Genomic DNA, 23,342 nt, shown 5'->3' on the forward strand with positions numbered 1-23,342 from the left:
TAGGCAGAGAGACCGACCATCTGCTGTTGCAAATCGGAGCAGCTCAATTGCCTAAAGTTACGTTACACTAATTTAAATCAGCCCATCATCTCCAAGACAAACCACCTATCGCTGCCTTCCCCCACCAAGAGCCAGACTCAGAGCACATCCAAGCCAGGTAGAGCCTTGTTGTGAAGGAGCAGCCCCTGCAGCCCTGCTCCCCATCCACCGGCCCAAAAGCCGGTCCAGGCCTTCTGCTCACAGCCCTCCTTTGATCCTCCCTCTTGAGAGGCAGAGCCCCGGAGGAAGAAGCGTGTGCGAGGAGGACCCCCAAAAAGCGACAAATTTGGCGGGCTCAGCATGCCATTTGTTTCCTCATTTCAGGAAACAAAACCTGGCAAGAGCAAAGTGGAGTAGGGCCTCTTTTTCCATCTGCTTTGCTGGCATTGCTCCGGAGGTCACTGCCGGGGACGGAAGTCCTCACTGGGCCCCATCTGCCTTCCCTGGGCTTCCTCGTTCATGCCCACTTGGGCCTCTGACATTCTACTCTGTTTTTCTTTCCTTGAAAATGGATAGGGAATTGGGAGCCGCTGTGCAGGAACGCGCCTGTTCCCCATTACAGCTCCACCGGGGCTGTAACACGATCGTGCCTGCTCCATACCCACACAGATATTTATTTATCCATACAGGCTTTCTCCTTGTTTTCATTAAGTTAGGCAGAAAAGGTTAATCTTTCTTCTGCTAAAGCTTCAAAACCAACCAAGCTAAATAAAATATGATTTCTTTCATTTCTTTTCTAAAGGACACTCTCTTTTTCTTTTTTTTTCTTAAGTACCAGAATGAGGTCACAGTCAGAGATGCCACAAGAGTAAATTGAAAACAGGTTGAAAAAAAGCAAAAGGGAGAAAGACAGAGAGAGAAAACCACAATCAGAGGAAAGTGACTGGTAACGTTGCAGGGTTGGTTTAATCCAGTCTAGTAAAGAAGCTGTCAAGAAGGAGACGTTGGTGCCTTCCCACTTTCGCCTTCATGCTCTTTCTAGGAATCTCCAAAGCAAATTGCAGCAGAGGTCTCCTCTCTTCTTCTCTTCCCCTTTGATTTGCAGCACCTGGGTTTCATTCAGGCTGCTCTCCATGTAGGGATGCAGCCTGAAGGTGCGGGAACGCCTCTGAAGGTCCCAGAGCTTCCTTTTGCTCCTCTAACCTTACCAAGTCTCCTGGCCTCGCTCTCTTGTTTAGTCTGGTTGAGCTCGATGCTGTAACTCCGTTGTCTTTGGTGGGATAGTTGGTAAGTGATTCATCCTGCGTGCTGTCCGTGACTGCTGGGCGCTGGCACGGATCGCGGTGGAAGGACCGAAGCAGACTGAGACTGCGGGATGCTGTGAGCGAGGGGCCTGAGCCCCCTCCTGCCTCTGGTTTTGTTCCTTGGTCCCCATTCCCGCCCCTCTTAGCCCCCAGGGACTAGAAATAAGCTACTTCAAGAGCACATCACCAGCTCAGCCTTGCCGACCGGCAGCTGGCTCAGGGATGTCCTCCACCAGAGCAGGCATCAGGTTGGGTTCTCCATTATCTCTCCCAGAACCATCACCGCCGAGCTGACCTACGTGCCTTGGGGTGGGCAGCCTTGGGCCAGGGGCTGCAAAGCTTCGCGAAATAGGTGAAGCAAGCCCCCCCCCCCAGCAAGTTCCAAGCATGCTGTTATTTTCCTCTGTTTTAGGGAGAGCTCTGACTCACCATGACACCAGAGTTAGTGTAAGATACGTGTTTACAAGACCAAAAAAGTGGAGGTTTGCCAAACCCCACAGCCCTGTCTGCGGAAGAGGCCGAGGCTACAGCGCGGGGCTGCGGTGGCGAGCGAAGGGAAATGGCACCTGGGGAGAGCTGTGTCTTTCTGACCGTCACCAGCAGAGCGGAGACTGGTTTCCAAAAGCTGCCTGGGCAATCAGATGGTTTGGGACCCACCAGTCATGGGAAGGCAATGGCATGGAAATTAGGGGGAAGACAGTCTGGGAGGGATTTGGTGTACGGTTAGGAGAGCAGTGTCCCATTGCTCCGTTGCCTGTAGCCTGGGGCTCTGTGAGCAGCACTTACCATAGCCGTGTTGAGCTCTGGTCTGGATTTCTTGCTACTGAGAAGTGAACATAGGTGAGGCATCCTCACAGGAACTGGTCATTTGTCCTTGATATCTGTAAAAGCCTATTGCTTTAGTTAGCGTGACATCAATTATTTATTACTATTAATGAAGGACACAGATGGCTGTCTGGTCAATAAAATATCTCCTACTCCATGGAGATGATCTACTTAGCTATCATTTACTCTGCAGAGAATCTTTGGATTCTTACTGAAATTTAATAACACAAGCAAAGATACTACAGCAATCTAGGTCTGTGCTTCGGGGCTGCTCTGGGAGGCTGAAATCCTTCTTTATATTTGCTGGCAGGGTGTGTGAGAACACACGCCCAGACGGGAAAGAGAAGCCCCGTTGCTTTCCATCACAAGCTACTTATCCATATAATCCCTTTTATAAAATGATCAAACTCCATCTTAAGAGATAGTTAGGTTATTTGTCCTTCTCAGGAGTCGACCATCTATTCATATCCAATTTACTTTCTTGTGCCATTACTGCCCATTAGCCTAAATATTTAGTTTCCATCTGAGTGCCTGCCCCGTTGATGTATTCACAGAACCAGCTCTCTCTTCTTGGCCTTTTTATGTCTCTGCTTGTATGGTAAACTTGTGCCTTTTGTTATTCCCCTATGAAGCCTTCTCCCTTGCTTTTCCTTTACCTTGTTGGTGAGCACAGCTGAGCAAAGCTCTCCAGCTGGGCACTCGTCAGGGACCTGTGCAGCCAGGTCAGCGTTCCTCTATTGCTGCAACATCCCAGCACCAATCTTGCTTGGTAGGGCTACATTCGTGGTCCGCCATCCTCTTGCCTTAGTTGCATCCAACTGCAAGCCCCCAGCCTAAATCTAGGGAATAACGTCATTTTTGGTCCCAGGGGAAGCTTAGGAAATCTCCCTTCAGCTGCTCACAGAGCACCACGGACTGAACAAAGAGACTTTCTTGTCTGAGATGAACAAAGCTGCCATGTGCTGTTTCACCTGTGGGAGAGCACGAGAGGGCAGCTCTCTGCACTTGTTGTGGGATGGCCGATGGCTCTGGGCACTCGATTTGTCCCTGGGCTGTCCCTTACCTGACCCCACATCTGCTCTCCCCAGTCCATGCAGTCTGGCACCAGCCGCAGTCTTACTGCTGCTTATACAGGTGCAGGAATACTGCCAGCCTTGGCTTTCAGCACCTTTGTTAGCATCTGTTTTGCTATTTTTGTAACCACCTCTTTGCTTTTGTTGAACTGTAGCAGGACCAGCAAGAGAGGGAAGTTCCCCAGAGGCTCAGGACTGAACACAAAGCAACCTCTCGCTGTTGAGATTTTATTGCGGGGGTTTCGGTTTAAGCCAGGTTGACACCACATTGTTAGCCCCCATGAGCTTTGCTCCACAGCCTCCAAAGACGCCTGTAGCACAGGACCTGAGAAAGGTACCTGCAGACCTCTGGTTACCCCGTGGCCCGTGGGGCTACACTGGGAGAGGGAGGTGGGTGCAAGGGCGTGCTGTTGGTTTCTGTCCTCTTGGCTACGTGAAATTGGGAATATGCTCTAGGGATATGGAGCTGCTTTTTTGGTTTTATTCTGTCTTTTAATGTTTAAAAAAAAAATGTCCTGAGGAAAGGCTGCTGGGAAGGACTTGGGGATTGACACTTTCTCATCCTTGGCTTGTGAGATTCCCTGCAGGGCAGCGACTGACCTCCCTGCGCTCTCTGATGCAAGCATTATTTTTACCCTGGTGTCTCACTCCAGATGGAGGCTGTTTCAGAAGTTCTCACCTAGACACAACCACATTTCTCTGAAACCCTGCAGCTACAGAACAGTGTTTCAAATCGATAGCAGGGGAGCGTTGGCTCTCCGGCACGCTAGAGTGAAGAGCGTGTCCAAGCACTGGGAACTGCAGCGCAGGAGCACACACGCACATACGGTCCTTACGACACATCCCACGTCATCCCAGCCCCAAACTCCTGCCAGCTTTCCCTGAGGCATTTGCCTGCCTGCATGAAGGCAGGGAAAGCTTCAGCTTGTCAGTGCGGCTCCAAATAGCAAAGCTGTCAGGGAGAAAGGTCCCTGGGACCGGCCTGATGTCTGCTCGGAGATGGATGGCACCAGCCCGCAAAGAGTGAGGTCCGAACGAAGCAAGAAATGAGGTGAAGAAGGTGCAGTAATGAAAAGACAACAAAATGAAACAAACACTGACATCTTTAGCAATGGTGTAGGAGCTGCCAGATGGGCTTGACCCAGAGGCTGTCTAGACTGCTTCGTACGGTGGCCAGTTCTGGAGGAAGGTGCGAGATGCCCACAGCAGGCACCCATGGGATGGTCTGCCCCCCATGAAGTTTCTTCCTGGTCAAAAGAGAGGTTGCTTGAGGTCTGAAGAGGCTTAAAGGTCTTTCCATAGTTCAGCAGCACAATCTGGTGCTGCTTTCTCGTTACGTGTTTGTGATTCATCAGTCACGGCAGTGTTTGTCCTCAGTGACTTCTGGGGACAGGGAGTTCCCCTGTCCAACCCGCTGTCGTATGAGAAGGGATGGAAATTAACACTGGAAATGTGCAGTAGGGTTTTGTTTGTTTGTTTAAACCATAAACCCAGAGCTAAGGGACTTGCTCAAGGCCATTCAGCGCTCACAACTTCCAAGCAGCAATTTTACGGCTGCCAACCCAACCTGCCCGCGGAATTGACCTGGGCTTTGGTACAGCCCCGGCTCTGGTAGCCAGGGTAAACTACAGAGACTGGTGACAGGGCTGCCTGAAAAACGTTTGGAAAGAACAAGTCGTGCTGGGAGCATTAAAATGAATAATTAAGGCTTGGATTCCTTTAGGGAGGAAAAGAATTTATTGCTGCTCTTTTCTCTAGCCAAGGGGGACATTTGTTACTGAATTGTGTATCTTGAGACGATGCAAATGCGGCTTGGGGGGGCTGGAGAGGAGAGGATTTTTTCTTCTACCTGGGTAATCTGGCTGCACAACGAGGTGGCCCGGGCTGGGTGTACCAGTGGGATATTTCTTACGGTCTGTACCAAGAAACTAGACTTGCGTTTCATTTCAGTAGTCCTCAGTTAATTTTGCTTGTAGAAGAAGAAAGAAAGAAATATGCTGAGAGGGGAATTCTTCTCCTTTCTCCGCTGCGGTGTCTTGACATTTCCACGTGCACGAGGTGCCCAGCGCAGCGACCTGGGTCCAGCTGTGCTGATTGCAGCAGCCCTTGCCCCGAATCCCGTCTGTGGGAGTGAGGGCATGACCAGGGCAGCTGCTTGGTTTTTTTTTTTTTTTTTTTTTTTTACCGCTGGTACCTTGAGCTGGTGTAAAATGGGAATTGAAAGCAATGGGCTCCAACCGCCCGACAGCTTCCCCCGTGCAAGGAGCCAGCAACTTGCACAGCAGTGGATAATCAGGTCCAAAAAGCTTAATAAATGGGACATTTTCAGTTTCAGCTGGGTCATGATCTAAGTGTTTAATAAGCTTTATAAAGCAGGAGACCAAAAAAAAAAAAAAAGTCTTTCAGCAGTTTTTTTATTGTTATTATTTTTCTTTGAGTGCTTGTAAAGGGGTGAATGTCCTTCAGTGCGGCTGAGCCGAGGGCTGCAGCAATCAGCTGCAGGAGCCAGCGGAGTGCACATGAAAGGGAATGCAAAGCTACCGATTTTCATCGAATGAATAAAAAAATAAACAGCACATTGAAAGCAATTACATCCACGCTCTATAAATGTCTCCTTTCTGATAACCTAACGTAGCAGAAACATATTTCACCATGACAGGTAATTTTTGAAAAAAGACCGTCTCCTTTTTGAGAACTGAAGGCGCTATTAGGGCAGGACAGAGCTATTTCGTGTGGGTGCCCGTGGTGTTCTGGGAACCCAGAGCCCACCCTTGGGTGGTGGTCCCACACATGGTGTCTGCAGTGAGCCCACACGTTGCCCGTGTGTGCTGTGAATGCACTTTTCTGCTGTCCAAGCTATGACTTAGCACTGGCCACAGTTCTTGCTGTGGATCCCTGTTGCAGCTGATGGCCTGTGTGTGTTTTCTGCTTGCTTTTTCCCCAGGTGGCGTTCTCCGTACAGGCTCGTGGTCATTCCTTCCAGCCACAGCCAGCTGGACTTTGTTGCTTGCCCTTAAGCCTGTGCTTCATAGGGGTGTTCCTGCGTTATTTTGTCAGTGGCCTGCAATAATTGGCATCTGTATTGATGTTTTGCTCCTTCTCATCTCTTTGCTCTCCAGGAGAATCCTTGAGCTTCGCAGACGATTTGCTTTCCGGCCTTGCAACGTCCTGTGTGGCAGCTGGTAGGAGCCACGGAGACGTCCCCGAAACCAGCCTCTATTCGGTTATTTTCAAATGCCTGGAACCAGATGGTCTGTACAAGTAAGGAGGGTCATGTGGGGAGGTGCTGGGGGCAAGGGGGGATCTCCAATAGAGTTATTTAATTGTTATTTATCTTTTTGGTCAGTACTGTGTTACACCAGACACTGGACAAATGATGAGACTGTTGTTTTGGGTGTTAGGCTCAAACAGTGAAATGCAGAAACAGCGTCTGCCAGTATGGCACTGGAGGCACTGGTTGTCTGTGGGAGACCCCACCGAAATAACTCACGTTTCCAGCGTGACGGGCTTCCAGGTCCATGCCTGGTGGGGTAGGGCTGTCTCACACGGACAAACTGAGCTAATGTGCTCAGATGGCAGCAAGCTGCCCACCCTGGCCAAATTCCGGGTGGACAAAGATGGCCAGAAGGTTGTAGGTGTGGGAGGTGTTGTTCGCATCGGTTGCTGTTTTTATCAGTAGGGCTCATAGAACAGATCAGAGATGCCCCAAATGCATCTGCCCGCCATTCAGTCGGTTATGTTGGGTTGCTTGGTCACATCTGTGCTGATATTCTTCTTCACTTGACTCTTCTGAGGTAATGCCTTTGAGAAAATGGGATTGGATTTTCTGTTTGAACCCTGTGGAGTAGTTTGTGTCCAAAGTAAGTGGAAAGTTTCAGCATCCAATTATTGTCTTCTGTGTCGATATAGTTTGGAGGGGATCTGGTCAAGAGGGTAGGAATGAGTTTGCATAGGAATGGAGAGCACATGGAGGCGGATTGAAGACAGGAACATGAAGGAGCGGAGGAGGCAGGGCAGAGCCATGACACAGGCACAGCAGTATGACCCCCTTATATTTTTATTCCCACCAGAAAAGGACAGAGGAGGCTCAGCAGGTGCTCCATTCAAGCACCCCCTGTTTCACTGTTGACTGCCCCAGCCAGAGCAGCCCTTGGTATGACGAGGATTTTTGCTCTCTGTCTCAGAGGCCCCAAAATGCAGAAGCAGATGGGGAGGGAGCTGCCCACCCTGCAGCACTTCTGCTCCCGGGTCCAAGGGCAGCATGCAGCCCTCTGCCATCGGGCACAGGGACGGGGAGCTGAGATCTTCAGACCCTTCTTCCTCCCGTGTACTCTCTAGAAATGGCATCCTTTGTCCTGTGAGGGATGGCAGGAGTCAGGAGAGTCAGAGAAGGAGAGAGGGGGAGAGAGAGAAGGTGAGGAGATGAAGGAGAGATGCAGTAAGCAAGAGAGAAACACTCAGGGCTTAATGTCAGAGAGACTGTAATAATTAAAACACATTTCGTAGTGAGTAATGAAACTTTTTATGGGACCACAAAAGCAGTTAAAGCGAGAGCTGGCAAATGGTCTGTCAGCGAGAACTTTTTAAGATCTTGATTAATACTTCCCTTTGCCTCCCCCTCCACCACCCCCCAGTTAAGTATGCTGACAGCCTCCAAAAACGGAGCAGTCTTTATTACGCATCTCTCGAGCAGGGCCGTGTCCAGGAGCGGGCTCCAAGTGATACCTCTTGCCATTTAATCATTTGAAATGTTTTCTCGTTAAATATATATAACGCGTAAATATAATTATTAATATCACTGGAAACTGGGCTGCCCTGAAAAGGTGCCAAGGAGATCCTGGAACAACCGCAGAGCTTGCTAATAACCCGCCGCCCGTAAAATCGGTCGGTTGTGAGCTATTGGCAGTTCGGCTTACGCTGCCAGGGCGCTGGGCACGGGGAGAGCTGCTGGGTTCGATGGGGAGGCTGCTGCCGAGGTGAAGGCACGGAGCTGGGAGCCAGAAGGTCTGGCTGTTCGGCAGCCCGGGCTGCCAGATCATCTTCCCCATCTGCTGGGCAGGGATAATTGCACTCACCCGTCTCTTCAGGGGCTCCGTGATCTAATTCCCGATGTCTGTAAAGGGCCAGGAGAACCTTGGGTGGGAGGCGTGAGGCTTTGTCCGGGGTTGTGTCATCCCTTCGGCCAAAGCCAGGCTTCTGCTCCGCGGTCTTGCGTCACATCGCCGCGGCGGGGGGAAGCAGAGGTCGGCGGTGCCCCGCGCCCCAGGGTGGCTGTGGGCAGCTCCTGGTGCCCCCGGGTGGGGGAGAGCAGCTCTCCGCGGGGAGCCGCTGCTGCATGCAGCCCTCAAGCATCCGTCCCTTGGCACCGAGGAGCTTCGGACCTGGTGCTCCCGTGGGGACAGGATCGGGGTGACGCACGGCGCTGGCTCTGTCCATCGGCTAATGCTCAGCAGGGCTTGGCGCACCCTTCGCAGGGCTGCACGCACTGACATGCACTTGTACGGGGACACGTCCATGCTGGCACGTGTGGGGCACAGACCTGCTGTCCTAGGAACCCAAAAAACCTGCACACGCACACTGCAGCACACCTTGCTCAGCATCTGCTGCTGCACATGCCAGCACACCTGCGGGGACCGATGGTCCACTGCTCACCGTGTTCGCACACGCTACCGCGGGTGCATCCATATCCAGCACACACGCGTCTGCTCCAGCCCGGGACCCAACCAGCACATGTTTACTTAGCATCTGTGCATTCTCAGATACATAAGTACACACATTAAATATTCCTCTGTTCAGATGTCCATACAGTTGCGACACAGCGTGAAGAAAGCCAGAACAGTGAAATGTGAGGCTAACACTCTGTTCTGAGCCCGCGCGGACATAACAACAACAGAAGCACGGGCACGGGGTCACTCCTTAAATTGAATTTCTTCTGCTTGTTTCGTTTGTTTCTGTGGAAAAAATAGCTACGCTGGAAGGCCCCGAGCTGCTATAATCCTGGTTATAGCAACTCGGCAGGGACCTGTGCTTTTCTCCAGGCTGGTAGGTGAGCACACAGACCCTGCAGCATCGGAGCTCTTCAAAAGGAAATGCTTTTGCTTGTTGGGGAGTCTGAGGGTATCACGCAAACTGAGGAGAGGAGACTGTGAGATCATGGGAGTCTCTTCTGCTTTGTAAATGTGTCTGACATCCTGTCCCTTTTCTTCTCTAGTACCTACGGCAATTTCACTGCTGTTGGCCACTCATTTGGCAGATTACCAGCCTGAGATCAAAGCTGGGCTTGAGCATGAAAAACAAAACTCAAAAATGCTCTACAAACAAGCAAATAAACAGTCTGATGGATTCCTCTGCTTTTGAGACTTCTGTAATTTCAAAACATAAACTAACAAAAGGAGAACTAATTTCTTTGTCCTTTGCAGTTTCAGCCTGATGAAAATATGTTGCCTGTCAGCACTTTTCTTTCCCCTGCCTGTAGTACGTAGGGCTGAGATTCCAGTCCCTGCACAGAGGGTTTTCCACAGGAAAGTAGTGCGTTTCAACAAAGATGTGTGTATTGGCTGGTGTACAAATGTGGGCACTCCTGCTGGTCCCACAGGTGGGGGTGCCCATGCTTGGGATCCGTGCTACAGTCACATAGAATCATAGAATCATCATAGAACATCCCGAGTTGGAAGGGACCCATAAGGATCATCAAGTCCAACTCCTGGCACCGCACAGGTCTGCCCAAAAGTTTAGACCATGTGGCTAAGTGCACGGTCCAGTCTCTTAAATTCAGACAGGCTTGGTGCAGTGACTACTGACTTGTGCAGTGGGCACATGAATGCCTTCACGTACACACACACGGGGTAACTCTGATGGACTTTGAAGAATGACAAGTTTGGTTCAAGCTCTTAAAAATTAAAGGCTTATAATCCTTGCAGAACGCCTCACGGGTCTGGGGATCCTTCTCCCCCTCTGCTCAGCTGGACCAGAGACAGTCCACCAAGCCGCCTCCCAGGTGGATCTGGAAGAGGATGGGGTGAGGAAGGCAGAGGGAGAGATGTCTCTGTGTCTGTTCACTGCTGGGCTGGTGCGGGCCAGCCAGTCGTGTCAGAGGTTAATGCCAATCAGACCGATGGTTTGGGAGCTTGGGAGCATCGCTCTGTGACAGGCAATTCGTGGTGCATCAAGTCCCAGGTGCCAGGTGGGAGAAGGGGCTCTGGCTTGTTTTGGAGGTCAAATCCAGCCTGGAGGACTGACCCAGTGTAGCTCGTGACCCTCACGTAGCTCACCACCCTACAAACCCAACTGCTCTCTTTGCTGCTGAGACAGAGGCTTCCCTTGTGCATCCCGTAGCCTCCCTGAGCCTTCAGCCTGGCTCATCCACCTCGGCTTCTCATCCCATCATTCTCCAAGCTCCTGGGGATGTGTCATTGCTGAGCTGTACCTGATCGGCTGCCTGAACGCAGCTCTGCCAGCCCAGCACGTTCCTTTCAGATATGTGGGGATACACCAAGAGCTGGGAGCCAAAAATGGAAATTTTGGAAAGGGAAACGAAAACCCCCTCCAGCTCCTTATGGAGCTGTAGTGCAAACACACCAACCTCTTCCCTGTGCCACAGATACTATAATTATAGATTAGATTAAATCCCAATGTTTCACTTTATTTACATTCCTGACCTAGCCTATTCATTTCCGGTGTTTGTGCCAAGAATCAGCACAAAATTTACTGGAAATAATATGGAAGTCATCAGGATCCCTTCCAGAGCCTTTCCTTGGAGTGTGTTCATGTGCTGAGAAGGAGCCTCCAATTTGCCTTCCCTTTGCTGGCCCACGTAGAGCTTCCCCAGGGTGATCCCGAACCAGCCCACAGGCTCTGGCAGAGCGAGTTTTGGGAGCGGTGGGAAGGTGGGAACTCCTTCCCATGGGATGGTCAGGCCCTTCCATGGGATGAAAGTGGATTTAGGGCTCAGACCACCACCAGCCACAGCCAAGACCAAGTCCTGTGAAGCCAGCATCAGTGCCTGTTGGGCCACCTCCCGCATGGCCAGGCTTAGCCTCTGTCATCGTGTGCTGCCCAACAGTGAAAATACTTTTTTTTTTTTTTTTTTTCCGAGCTTAAGGAAAGAAGCAAGTGGTTGAATAGGGGAACCTGTTGTAGCACTGAGCATTGCAATTCAACGAGCTGAACACGCTAAGGGAACTGGCTCGGAGCGAAGCTGATTAATGTTGACTGACCTCTGCCTTATGCAGAGTTGGGATAAAAAGTGGAATGGAAACCCTTGGTGCTCAAGTGTCTGCTAATGCTGGCAACGGTCCGCCGCTCCTTATATGATACTAATTGTTATTGTTGGTCTTCCGTCAGGAAGACACATGAATGAGCACTGGAGAAATCGGAGACAGATCCCAACTAGCTCAGTGGCATGGGTTAAAACACATCTGTTACAGCCCTTGGCTGAGGCCCCTGTGTGCACAGGAGCTGTGCTGCTTCATTGAATCCACCTCTGCTGTTCCACATGCGTTCCAGCTTCCTGAAGTTGAGCAGTGCATGGCTGCAGTTTCTTCTCAGGCGCTCCTGGCTTGCAGAAGCTCAAACAAGGCAAGTCTGGAGTTGAACAAGTGTTTGCTAAATCCCAGCCTCTGACTGCAGGCTCCTCCTTCCTCAGCAGTTCAGGATTGCTTCAGAACGAGGGTGCCGCAGTGCTGGTTTGGATGTGTGGTTGTTTTTGCTGAAGTGAGCCCAGCACCGAGCTGTCTGGACCCATCTGGGCTCTGTGCAGTGGAGGTGGATTGGCCCCAAGAAAGACAGTCTGTTGGGAGGACAGGGTCAGCAGAGGGAGGAGATAGTCTCACTGCTGAGATTAATAAAATCCCATGCATGTTGGGCTCTTGCTTCCAACACGGGTTACTTTTCTCAGCGCCCTACATAGAAGTGCACACATATGGAAGCCATGGAAGATATCCCTGCTTTCATCATGGCCAGTCAAGGTGCAGGAGGCTCTTCCCAGCTTGGCCATCTGCTCCACTGAGTGATGCAAGCAGGTCACTTTGTCTCATCTCCATCTCTTTGTCTGCCCCCGGGGTCTGTAAGCTCAGGTTGTAAGTTGCCTCTCACCATTTCTATGTACGGCCCAGCCTGGGTGACTCAGAGCAGGGCCTCCAGGTGCTACTGCAATATTGCTGTGCTGACCGTTTGCCATCGCCGTTCTGAAAGTTGGGTTCGTGCCTGCATCCTCCTTCAGATCTGTCTCCTACCAGCATCCAGCCACCTGGGACACATCTGGCACCAGGAGGTGTCTTTCCACTGACCTCAGCGGAGCCTTCCTCCCCAGGAGCTGCCAAGTGCATGAGCATCTCCTGCCTTTTTGCAGGACAGGCCAAGTTATCCTCCCCAAATCCTCTGCTTCTGCTCCTGCCTCGTGCCACAGAGAGAAACAGAACAGCCTTTGTTGCCTTCCACAACCAGCTCCTCCCCACCCTTTCCTCCGGACGTCCGGATTGAAATAACATTCTTGGTGGTTTTGTTCTGAAATCTCCTGGCACCCGAGCTTCAACCCTGGCTGGGTCCCGGCCCGGCTGCATTGCTCCTTTGGGGCGGCGGGAGGAAGGCAGGCGGTGGGGAGGAGGAGGAGGCACGGCCGGATGGTTGGGGAGGGTATTGCAGCGGGGGGAGCGTGCAAATGGAGGATTCTTCCTGGCAGCGATGGTGGGGTGGAGAGGAGGGGTTCGGCCTGTTCATCTGCTGGTAGACAAATGGACCTTTGCAGTTCCACCTCTTCCCCATCACAAATTTACTCCCCCCTTGCAATCATGGACTTGGAGAGTATTTTTACCTCTGTGTGTGCAGAAACCTGAACTAACATAGATCGGTCCAAGTTTTATCTCATTGACTAATGGCAGAGCAAGTACAAGAGACACAATATAAATATCAGCACAGATATTGCTGGCTTTGATTTCCCTCTAAGCTACCAAAAGCTGCACTGTGCTGTGGCGCTGGAGTCATTTGTTTTGTTCTTCAGTTCTCCACGTCACAGAGCACCTTTTTTTCTGAAGGCTGGAAAGCTGGGGACCATGGTGATTCGATTCTTAGAGCAGCACTGGGTTTTGAACCCTTTCAGGACACAAGGATTTCACTGCTTGCAGGGGGTATTCCTTTTATCTGGTAGGGGAAAGTGGGTCAGGAGAAGGACAAGTGGCTTTGTTCTCCATTTCCTAGCTGGGGAAGCTGAGGCAGGGAGCAGTGATGTGACGTGCCTGAAGCTTTCCTCGAGCTGGGTCTGACCGTCGAGGTGAGGGGTGTCCTCACTCAACTTCACCCGAGCCCCACTTCAGGCTGCACTTCAGAGAGCTGCTTCTTGAGCCAGGGACTGTGCAACACCTGCTGCTCAAAAGTGGGCCCCCCTCTTCCGAATTTCCTTGGGCGGGCTGGGCAGTAGATACCTGAGAGATGGCATTAGGGAAGTCGAGGCATGCCCTTGAGATCTCCGCAGAGCCATTTCTTGTCTCGCACTCTCCCTTCTCTTGTTCTTGCTCTCTGTGTGTTTTCCTCCCTAGCGAAGCCGATCTGGCATCAGGGTGACTTCTTTGCACAGTGACAGAGGCAGCGGGCGGTGCCGCTTTGCCAGCTGGAGTTCCCCCTGCTGCTGCCCAGGTGGGAGCAATGCTGGGGATGCGGGGAGCAACACCAGGGCTCCGACACCATGAGGTAGTGCAGCATCGCTCCTGCAGCTCCGGGTCCCGGCTGCAGCCCTGCTGGGTGGGGTACATACAGCCCAGGGCAAGCTCTGCCCCTGCGGATCCTGGAATTTAAATTTTGAGCGAGCAGAACGGTCCAAGCAGCTACACGTGAGCTAGACGCAGCATGGCCATTCTTGCTTGGTGGTCCCATGGTTTTGCACCTGCTGTGCCAAGCCGTGAGGAGAGCAAGGGGGTGTTGGATGGGGTGTCAACCTTGCTGGGCTGCAGCAGGATCGGAGCTGGTGCTGTAAGTGGTATGATGCTGGTGATGTTTTCCTGCCCAGGTCTCTGCATGGTTATCCCTTCTCCATGCTTTGTTTTGTGGGTGGGTAGCTCTTGGGCAGCCCAGGCAGGCTTCGTCTGTGTCCACAAATGATGGGCAGCTTTGTGACCCAGGTGCTTATTCATCACCAGCCAGCTCTTAGATGCTTGGGTGAAAAGATTCTGCTTCCTCCTGTGACTTCTTCCCTGCAACCATGAGCAGCTCAGCCTGATATTTGCAGACAATTCAAGGTTTTTTACAGGCTAATTCCAGCCTTAGGAGCGGCAAAAAGGAGGTCAGCTGTATCCATAAATATGCCACGGGAAGGATGTGACAAGCTGCTCTGAGGCCCAGGTGTTCAGATACTGCTGCACCCACAGCTCCTAGCCAAAGCTCGAGCCATCCACACATCCCGTGGAGTAAATCAGCTCAGGCAGGCTCTGGATGGGACCCCAGGTCCCAAAATCTGGAGATACTAGGCGTAAAAGGTGATGCTAATCCACACAGAAAGACAAGTCATAAGCTAATCCTACCTGACCATCTTTTCCCTCGTGCTCTAGAGGTTTTTGAATTCCATTACCTACGAGATCTGTCCCAGTTCAGACCAGCAATGTACATACATCTCATATATGGTCTGCGAGGCCATAGAAGTGGTTAAACATTTATTTATTATTTATTTATTGATGGAGCCCTGCATGGGAGGTTGCTGAATGCAGTGGCTTTCCAGGAGATCTCGAGTGGCCTTTAACTTATTCATTGGGTTTGGGGATCTCCCCCCCAGAAAAAGAAGTTTGCTTATATTTTTTTCTCTCAGCTTGGTGTTTTTTCAGCTCTTTAACAGGGCATTTTGAGGATGCTGAGTGCAGCTGGGCATTTTCAGGCTGGTCCAGTCTTCGCCTGCGGGGCCTGACCCAGACTCCTTGCAGTGATGGGATTTATTATTTCCCTAGGCTTCAGTGAGCCTTAATTTCAGGTGATGGAGCAGGAGTGTGGTAAGGCATGGTGTGCGATTCCTCAGCTGCAACTGCTGCTACTTAACTCTTGCTTAAAAGCAGATTTGTCCAGATCCAGGAAAAAGCCCACATTCTGGTAACTTTTTCAGTTGTATTTGCTGAGATGTTCGAAAACCCTCAGCCCCGCAGGGTCAGAGCCCTCATTGCCTGTCTTGAGTTTTTAGCACTCGGGTGGCCAAGTCCCTGCTTCAGCACCTGTTTTTGTAAAAATAACCAGCGAATTTGGGTACCTCTGTTTTGGGAGCATCATCTTCAAGGCTGCCACTGACTTCAGCTGAATTTGTACCAGAGTAGGTCAGTGTAAAACAGAGACACTTGTGAAAATAGCTGCTGCTTCCTGAGCTGTCCTGCCTGTAAAAGAGGTGCTAGAGCTGAGCTACATCCTTTGCTAAGCTTCCTGAAGGCTGCCTCAAGTGGTTGCCAGAGAGCTCGGGGAGATGAACCGTGTTGACTGGAGCATCTCTGGTTCCTTTGGGTGTATTGGCATGACTTCAGTACGGTCTCCCCATCACTGGATCCAAACTGTTCCTCTCCCATAGCCCAAATGCTGCCCTCGCAGCCCAAGCTGGGAAGCCCAATGTGACAGCAGAAGGTGAGCGCTAGATTCATGAGAGCAACAGCTCGGCACGGGGCAGCTGCCAGCCGCACGCGCTCAGCACAGAGCCCTTTGTCCAGGCTCTGTCCTGCTGCAGCCAAGTTGGCTGGAGGTGGCTGTTTGTCATCTGCTTCCTTTGGGCAGTCTCGTCCAGAAATCCGCGTGCTGGTTTTTCCACTCTGTTGAGACATATCTGTAGGTCTGAGGGAACAAGACCAAAATCCCCACACGAGGAGGAGTTCAGCAGAGACCAGGGCAGGCTCCGGCAGAGAGCACCACCCACGGGAGTCCCACCTCACCATGTAGATGCCACCTCTGCAGCCAAGCAGCTTCTTCTTGGCTTCCTCTCCCATTTTATTATGCTCTTCCCCTCACTCTAATATCTGAGCTTGGCACCTCCTGGCTACCTAGTGCTCCAGTCTGATGCCACCTTGTACTGCCAGGGATAGATATATTTGCCTTGAGTACCTCTGGAGTGATGTCCCCCAACACATGCCCTCATCACTCCTGGTCACCACACACGCACACACTTCCCTCTGCCTGTCAGGAATGAAATAAATTTGATTATACAGCAGTATGGTTTCTGTTATGAAAAGGGGAAAGAAAATACCCCGGCTTTCACTGAAAGCCCTCAGAGCCAAAGCTTATGTCATAATTTAAACGTTTCTAAAAAAAGAAGTAGGGGCGAGGGTCGCTCTTTGTTCAGGGGATGATGGCTGGAAGGGGCGGCGGGGCAGGGGTCCTCTCTTCATCGGATGAGCTGATGGAGCTGGGTTTCAGACCTGCTGCCTGGGCAGGAATACAGAGAAGGGTGCTGAAATTCGGAGAGGTCAGTGCTGGGTCACTGGTAGATGTTTGCTCAGACGCCTGAGACCACAGGCTTGGTGCTTACCCCTTGGGCTGCAGACCCTCTGGGCTGTTTGACCCTCGAATCGGGGTCTGTTGCTTTTTTTCCATCTCTTCTGCCTTTGGTTTCTGCTGGGGAAGCCCCAGGGCAGTGCACAGAGCAGGGACCCGAGCTATGCCTGCAGCACGCCAACCCCTGGCATAGTTTTCTCCTTCCTTCTGAGCATCTCCCACCGCCCTGCAGCTATGGAAGTAGCCTCAGCTCTTAATCTCATTGCGCAACCCCAAACAGAAGAGCCTGCCGCCGGGCTGGGATGCTTTCATATTTTCTTTCTGTCTGGTGTGCGTCATTGCAACATCACAGCCTCCCAGCCTTTCTGTGACAGGGTGTGGGAGGAGCGCGCGTCCCGCATGCAGGAGGCTCGGTACTCGCCGGGGCCGCTTTCTCGTGTGGGGCAGGGGACGCCCCAGATGACAAGCGGGACCCGCCTCGGGCTGCCTGGGGAACCTCTCAGAGCAGGCACCCTGAACCAAAATGCTTCTTCGGTGCCCTTCAGCACATCACCAAAGATGTAAAGGAAGGGATTTGGGGCTGTTTCGGCTGCCGCAGGTTGGGCACTTGGCCGTGCGCTGCGCCGCCCTCCCTGCAGGAACATCCGTCGTTTGCAGCCAAGGGACGAGGCGTGTCCCTGGCGTGGGCAGCCTGTTCTCCGGTGCAAAACGCCGTCCTAATAGCAGCACCTTCCTGCCTCATGGTGATCTTAGCTGTCCCAGAGATCTGGGGTACTGCCCGAGAGTTGCGTCAGTGCAGCTCTCCCTGCTTGATGCCCATAAGGTAGATCAAGGCAGAAACGAAGACCCTGTCTCTTCCCCACTCTCCGTCCTGCCTGCCGCACCGGCCTCATGCCCATCAAGGCACTACGTGGGGGACAGCTGGGAACCCGAAGCTGCCCAGAGTGACCCTGCTGTGCCCAGCAGGAGCCGGGGAAGTGTGTCAGGAGGTCGACAAACACTTGGATGGCAGCAAGGGTTTGCTGTCTGTGTCCTTCCTGAGCCCTGCAGTCTGGAAGGGAACTCTGGGCCCTTTAGAGGGCAGTGAGCACGCAGCCAGGGCAATCCCGTAAATCTAGCCCTTGTGTCCCTGCTGCAGGCTGGGGTGTTTGCCTGAGGGACAACAGGCCGCCTCTGAGGAGCACCCGTGCTACCAGGGTGACCCTCTCTGTGCTCTCTCCCTCTTCTCCCCCTGGGTCTGGAGGTTTTGTTAGGCTTTGTGTTAATTTTGTGGTGCTGTGTCCCCATGGGTCCTGGCAGCCATGAGCACTGGACCAATGTTGGCGGAGCTGTGTGAGGAGGGCTGATGGGTGCACCTGTCCGTACCATTTATTGGCTTGGGACTGGGACACCTCTTTGCTGGGCTCTTTCCCATTCCAGTAGCAGAAACACGTACCTTAGAGCTACCCAACAGCCACATAAAACCACTCTCCTGTGGCCTGAGGTGAAATTGTAGCTGGATATTTCTCTAAGAAACTTCTGGGCATGCAGGTATATGTTGAGGTGCTCAGTGAAAATGTGTGTGCGTGCATGGAGCAGCGCGTGGTGGTGTGGCTGCTGAGGCCCATGCTCTGCCGGGTGACCCAACCCCTCAGGCAGGGCTTTCCCCATCAGTGCAACCCACGGCACCGCAGCGACCGCGGCAGCGCCAATACCGCTGGGGCCCAGCCCTGTGCTGCGCCCCATGGTGGCAGGGCACCCCAGTACCCCCCTGGGCAGCACCTTGCCGTCCCCGAGGCTCCTCCACCACAAACCCAAACCCGCCAGCAGCCTCCCCATCGAGGTGTCCCCTCGTGTGTCCCCCCTATGGCTCCCCAGCCCTTGCAGGCCCCCTCCATCCCTTTCGGCCTTGTACCTGCTGCACCGGGATTGTTTTCCAAGGGGAAACACGAGGTGAAGCGTTAACTCCACAAGGGCCTTTCTGTGCAGTGCGCTGGGATTAAATATTTATGTTGGCAAAAAGCACGTAATAGGCAGCTCAAGATCAGAGATAATGAAATTGAGGTGTGTGGGGAAGGGGGGCAAGGCGGCAGAGCGTGCGGGAGCAGAAGGGAGAGGGACCCAAGTGGGTTGTAGTATGCGTGCACGGGGATTGCTTTTGTTTTCATTAATACCCCACCTGTTTGGGGGGGAGGAATTGGAGCCCAGACGTGTCTCTGGGAGCTGTGCAGCACGTGCCGGGAGGAGAAGGGCCGTCCCTGCTCCCAGCCACTGCCAGGAGTGGTGGCTGGGTGACTTCGGTGGGGACTGTCCTGGGGCAGACACCTGGGGTTAGCGAGGGATGCGCCCCGTGTGTGTCATCCGCAAACGATGCGCGGCCCTAAATCATTAATAGCGCTGATATAGGATCCCTCGCTCTTCCAGACCGCTGCAGTCAAGGTTATTTACCGGTGACTGTATCCGATCAGGCGGCAATGTGGTTTGGATTATCCAGAGGGTTCCCGATCGGGTCAGGAGGCCGCTCATCACGGGCGCGCCGAGTGAGCCTCGGCGGCGGATGCTAAGGAAGAGCCACGCGCGGGGAGGAACGGAGCGAGGGCAGCGGGCAGGGAGGATGCTGCAGGGACAACCCGCTCTGCCGCCGGCCGCGGGAGGAGAACAAGGAGCGCATGCAACAGCAAAGGGCGCTGCTCTTTCTCAATTCATTATCTTTATGAGACAACAGCATCTCTCTCCCCCCCTCCCAGCGACCCTCGCGGAAGGCGGTGCGTGGGGGGGTGAGCCCCGCGCCATGCGGTGGGACTGCGGCCAGTGGCGCAGCCCCCGGGGAGGTATGAAACAAGGCATGAATGGAGTGTTAGGAGAGAATGGAAACTCTCAACCGGCTCCCAGGCCGGCTTTCTTGCGGGGGGTCCCTTGCTCACGATGACAGCGCTGCCTCTCATAAACACGCATTTCCTCATCCCCGTTTGTTTCTCTCTCTTGTGCAATCGCGTGTACCAGACGGGAATGGGAGTGAGTCCCAACGGTACGCGAATGTGTCACAGAAAACCTTCCCACCCTGCCACCAACGAAGTACTGAGAAATAACAGCAGGATTTGAAAGAAAAAGGAGAAGAAAGAAAAAGAGAAAGAAAGGAAAGAGATGGGGTAGCTGGATGGGTTTGCTACTGGCCATGAGTTATTATTATGAGTGTAAATTCGAGAGCACGGCTGCACTGGTAGTTTGCAGCATCAACCAGTGCTCAGAAGCCCCCGTTGCACTCAGTGCTGGGCATCCCCCTGGGAAAAGAAAGTTCCTTCCCTGAATGACTTTCCTGGGTAGAAAAATGGGATAAAAATAGGGGCAAAGTGACTTGGCTGAGATGACGCAGCGCTCAAACCAAGAGAGAAACTCCATCCCCTGTGCTTGCCTGTGCTTGGGAGTGCGAGAGCATCGCGGCTTCTGTGCTTCCCTCCCATTGCCCTTGCAGTTCGTGGGCATCCCCTAGGCTGCCCTTCTCAAACAATGCCCTCAGGACAGATCACAAACGGGGTGAGGTGTGGTGCTAGGGTCTAGGGGCATGCACAAGTCCCACCATCAAGCACAGCAAGTCCCCTGAACCGGTGGTTGGTGGAAGAAGTGCTGGAGCCCTTGCCTGGGCTGGTGGAGCAGGGCTGGTGGACCCGTGTGTTAGCTCAGAAAAGCTGTCGGGAGCTACAGTCCTTGCTCCTGGAGCGAAAAACAAGGGAGGAGGCCCCCAGGAGAGATGCCTCTGGAGTAGCACCTCCGGACACTCGCCAACTCGTCCCGTGCCGTGCTGCAGGAGCGAGGCGGCTCCGTGGTGCACGGGAGCGGGTGTCCAGCCCCTCAGAGGCCAGCTGGGGGTAGCAGGGCTCGCTCTTAGGACTGCTCGGCCGTATAGCCATCATTTCAATAAAGAAATGATTAAAAGGGGGTGGGGAGAGGGGGGGTAGAAAAACCCAAAACATCTGTTTTACTTCAAATCGGGGAAGATTCCTTTGCTTGCAAGGAATGTGTAAATCACGCCGGGCTGGGAGATGTACATAACCCTGCCTGAAAGCTCCCCTGCACTTCAAACGAATTCTAACGTGCTTACTGGGATTTTGTTTTTATTATTTGTTTCTCTCCCACCCACCCCCCCGCCACCCTGTCCCTGCCGGAGCTGTGAGAACCTCCCGCCCACTGCCAGCCGCTCACCATGTCCCCCTGCCAGCCGGGGGCACAGGGCAGAGGCCAGTGGGCAGCAGCGGCCGGGGAATTGGCTGGCATCCTTCTGCTGGGGCTTGTTGGCACACACAGCCCTTGCCGGGTGGGTTTGGAGCACGGTGGGGCCATGGCAAGGACCCTCTCTCGCAGACCAGCGCAGGGTATGGCCGCCTCTCGCTTGGAGGCCGGCACATTTGGCTCCCTCCTTGGGTTTTGCGAGCGAGGCAAGCGGAGGCGTCCCTCGCCTCCCAGCCGTCCCATTGTGTGCCTTGATTGTTGGCAGGCTCCGGGTTGCTTTGTTTTACGCGGAGGGTGAAGCCGGGGCTGGCAGGCAGTGCCAGAGGACAAACCCAACGGAGCTGGGCGCTGCGGGCAGGGGGCACACAGCCGCTCCATGCCGGCCGAAGGTGATGCGCCCTGCGCCGCAGCGACCACCCTGGGGCCGAGGGAGACTCCGCTCCCTGCGGTCGGTGCGGCCCGTTGCCTTTCTTCTCAGGCTCTCGACCAGGAGGCCCTATTGTGGTGGCTTATATAAGAACAGAGAGCCATCAACTCGCTTGACATAGACCACCCACTACTCCTCAGATGACACTGCCTTTTGAAGTCGCTACCAGTCTGGGCTGGATTTCAACCAGCAGTCCAGATGGAAGCCAAGCCCCCAGGAGGATGAGAACAAGCCCCACCAAGGGGAACTCCTGGGGTAGCAAACTGTGGAGTGTCTGGTTCTTGTTTAGAATGACTGTGAGGTTGGGAGGGGCGAACGTTTCCCAATTTGCCAAGGGTCACAACCTTCCTCTCCCCCCATCTCCCTGGGGCCGGCCATGGCCAAGCTTCGCAGAGCATTTGTAGGTTAAGTGGCTGGTATGGTTAGCTGCGAACATTTCCATTGTGGAGCTCGCCACAGGGGTCCAGGGCCTCTCTTCTCTCTCCTTTCTCCCTGGCACAACGGGAGGAAGAGTTTGATTTATTCTCCCTCGCCTTCTGAGCAGCCTTCTCGTCTCCTGCAGCCACAGCCCTGCTCAGAGGAAGGAGAGCAGTGGTCCCACAATAGCCCAAGGTGCAGGAAGGTACCCAAAGCGACGTGTCTCTCTGGAGACCCACCTGGCACGCAGGACTCGCATGCTAATGCTTTCAGATGAGGCTGAAACCCACCCAGCCACAGATTTGTGCGAAGAAGATGAACAAAACCTCAGAGTAATGACTTACCCCTAAACACGTAACCTTCCTGGAGCCAGGGCTGGAGGCTTCAGGGTGTCTGGGGCTCAGGGAAGGAGGGGCAGGCTTGTCCCAGACCCCAAGGACAGGGCAGGGGCTGCAGGGAGAGCAGAAGGCATTGCAGCCGGAGGGACAGAGAACATGGGTGCTGTTGGGCTCCCCCAGAGGGATCAGGGTGCTGTGGTATGTCAGAGGGCGGGAGCGATGGGCGTCGCGGTGCCAGGGTGAAGGCTGCGGCAGGAGCTGGGGGTTGCGGCCACGGGGGACGCAGAGCCTGGGGAAAGCCCTCCCAGGACAGCTCGCTTCCATCACCAGCTCTCGCTGACGCTCCGCAGCCGGAGCAGGGCGAGCTGCTGCGGTTTGCAGCCTGCAGCTCCCATCCGAGCCGAGTGGGGGGAATTGTTCCAGCAGCACGGGGAGCCGGAGGCGACTCGCTTGACCTTTGTGCAAGGGCTTTGTTTGGGATCTCCTGGTGAGTCCCAGCAGAACAGGGACTCTGGCGCTTGACAGACTGATACGAGCTGCTTTTGCTTCGCTGGAGACAAAGACACCAGCCGGAGTGGCTCAGCTCCACCTCCTCCTGGTCCTTCCCTCCACCAAAGGACACTGAGACTCACCCCCTGGGTGATCTGGGCCCTTCTGTGACCTTGCCAGGTGGAGGGGGGACAGCTTGCCACAAGCCCTGGGACAAGCAGTAGAGGTTGTGAAGGGCCAGGCCGGCTATTGCTGTGCTGCCTCTATGAGCACATCTGCTAAACCTCATCCTCACAGCCAGCAGGACAAAGGGACACAACTGCCAAGAAACACGGACCCCGAACACCCCCTCTCCCTCTTCTCCATATCTGATAATTCCACAGTGATCCAGCTTTTTCTGCCATTGTCCCCTCCCCAAAGTTTAGGAGCTGTCTCTGGGACATCCTGAGGGTTTGCTGGGCACCTTCAAGACCCCTTAGTCCTTGGAGTGAACATAGGAGCAGAAGCCTCAGGGTTGCGACATGCTGTGTTAATGTTATCTCATTTCAGGGCTGCTTTTTGGATGCGCTGTCCTGCTCCGGTGCCAAGGAGCTGTTCTCTCATCCACATTTCATCCCCCACCAGCAGCTTTTTCCAGTGCAGCAGCCCCTCTCTGTACGGGCACTTGCTCTGCTCTGCTTCGGTCAGCACTGTAAAGCTGCTGCTGCCAGGCTGTGTTCTGAGCATGAACCATGCACCAGGGAAACAGAAACTGTGTTGCATGCAAGGGGTGAGGGACCGATTACCTGCTGCTTGCAGTGGCTGCAAGGAGCAGGGGTGCCACAGGAAGAAAGCTGCAAGA

General features: G+C 53.5%; 1 protein-coding gene across 6 annotated transcripts in view; it reads left to right on the forward strand.

The window, feature by feature from the left end:
* The window catches only part of ASTN2 (astrotactin 2), a 341,061-nt gene that overhangs the window by 300,983 nt on the left and 16,736 nt on the right, over nt 1-23,342 (forward strand). For all 6 annotated transcript variants that reach the window (XM_080561615.1, XM_080561613.1, XM_080561614.1 and 3 more), the window contains one exon: nt 6,301-6,442. In XM_080561615.1, the coding sequence (XP_080417741.1) occupies nt 6,301-6,442 (142 nt within the window). The remainder of the gene's footprint in view (nt 1-6,300; nt 6,443-23,342) is intronic.

This window comes from Anser brachyrhynchus (assembly GCF_964034855.1).
Source record: "Anser brachyrhynchus genome assembly, chromosome: 19".
NCBI lineage: Eukaryota > Metazoa > Chordata > Aves > Anseriformes > Anatidae > Anser > Anser brachyrhynchus.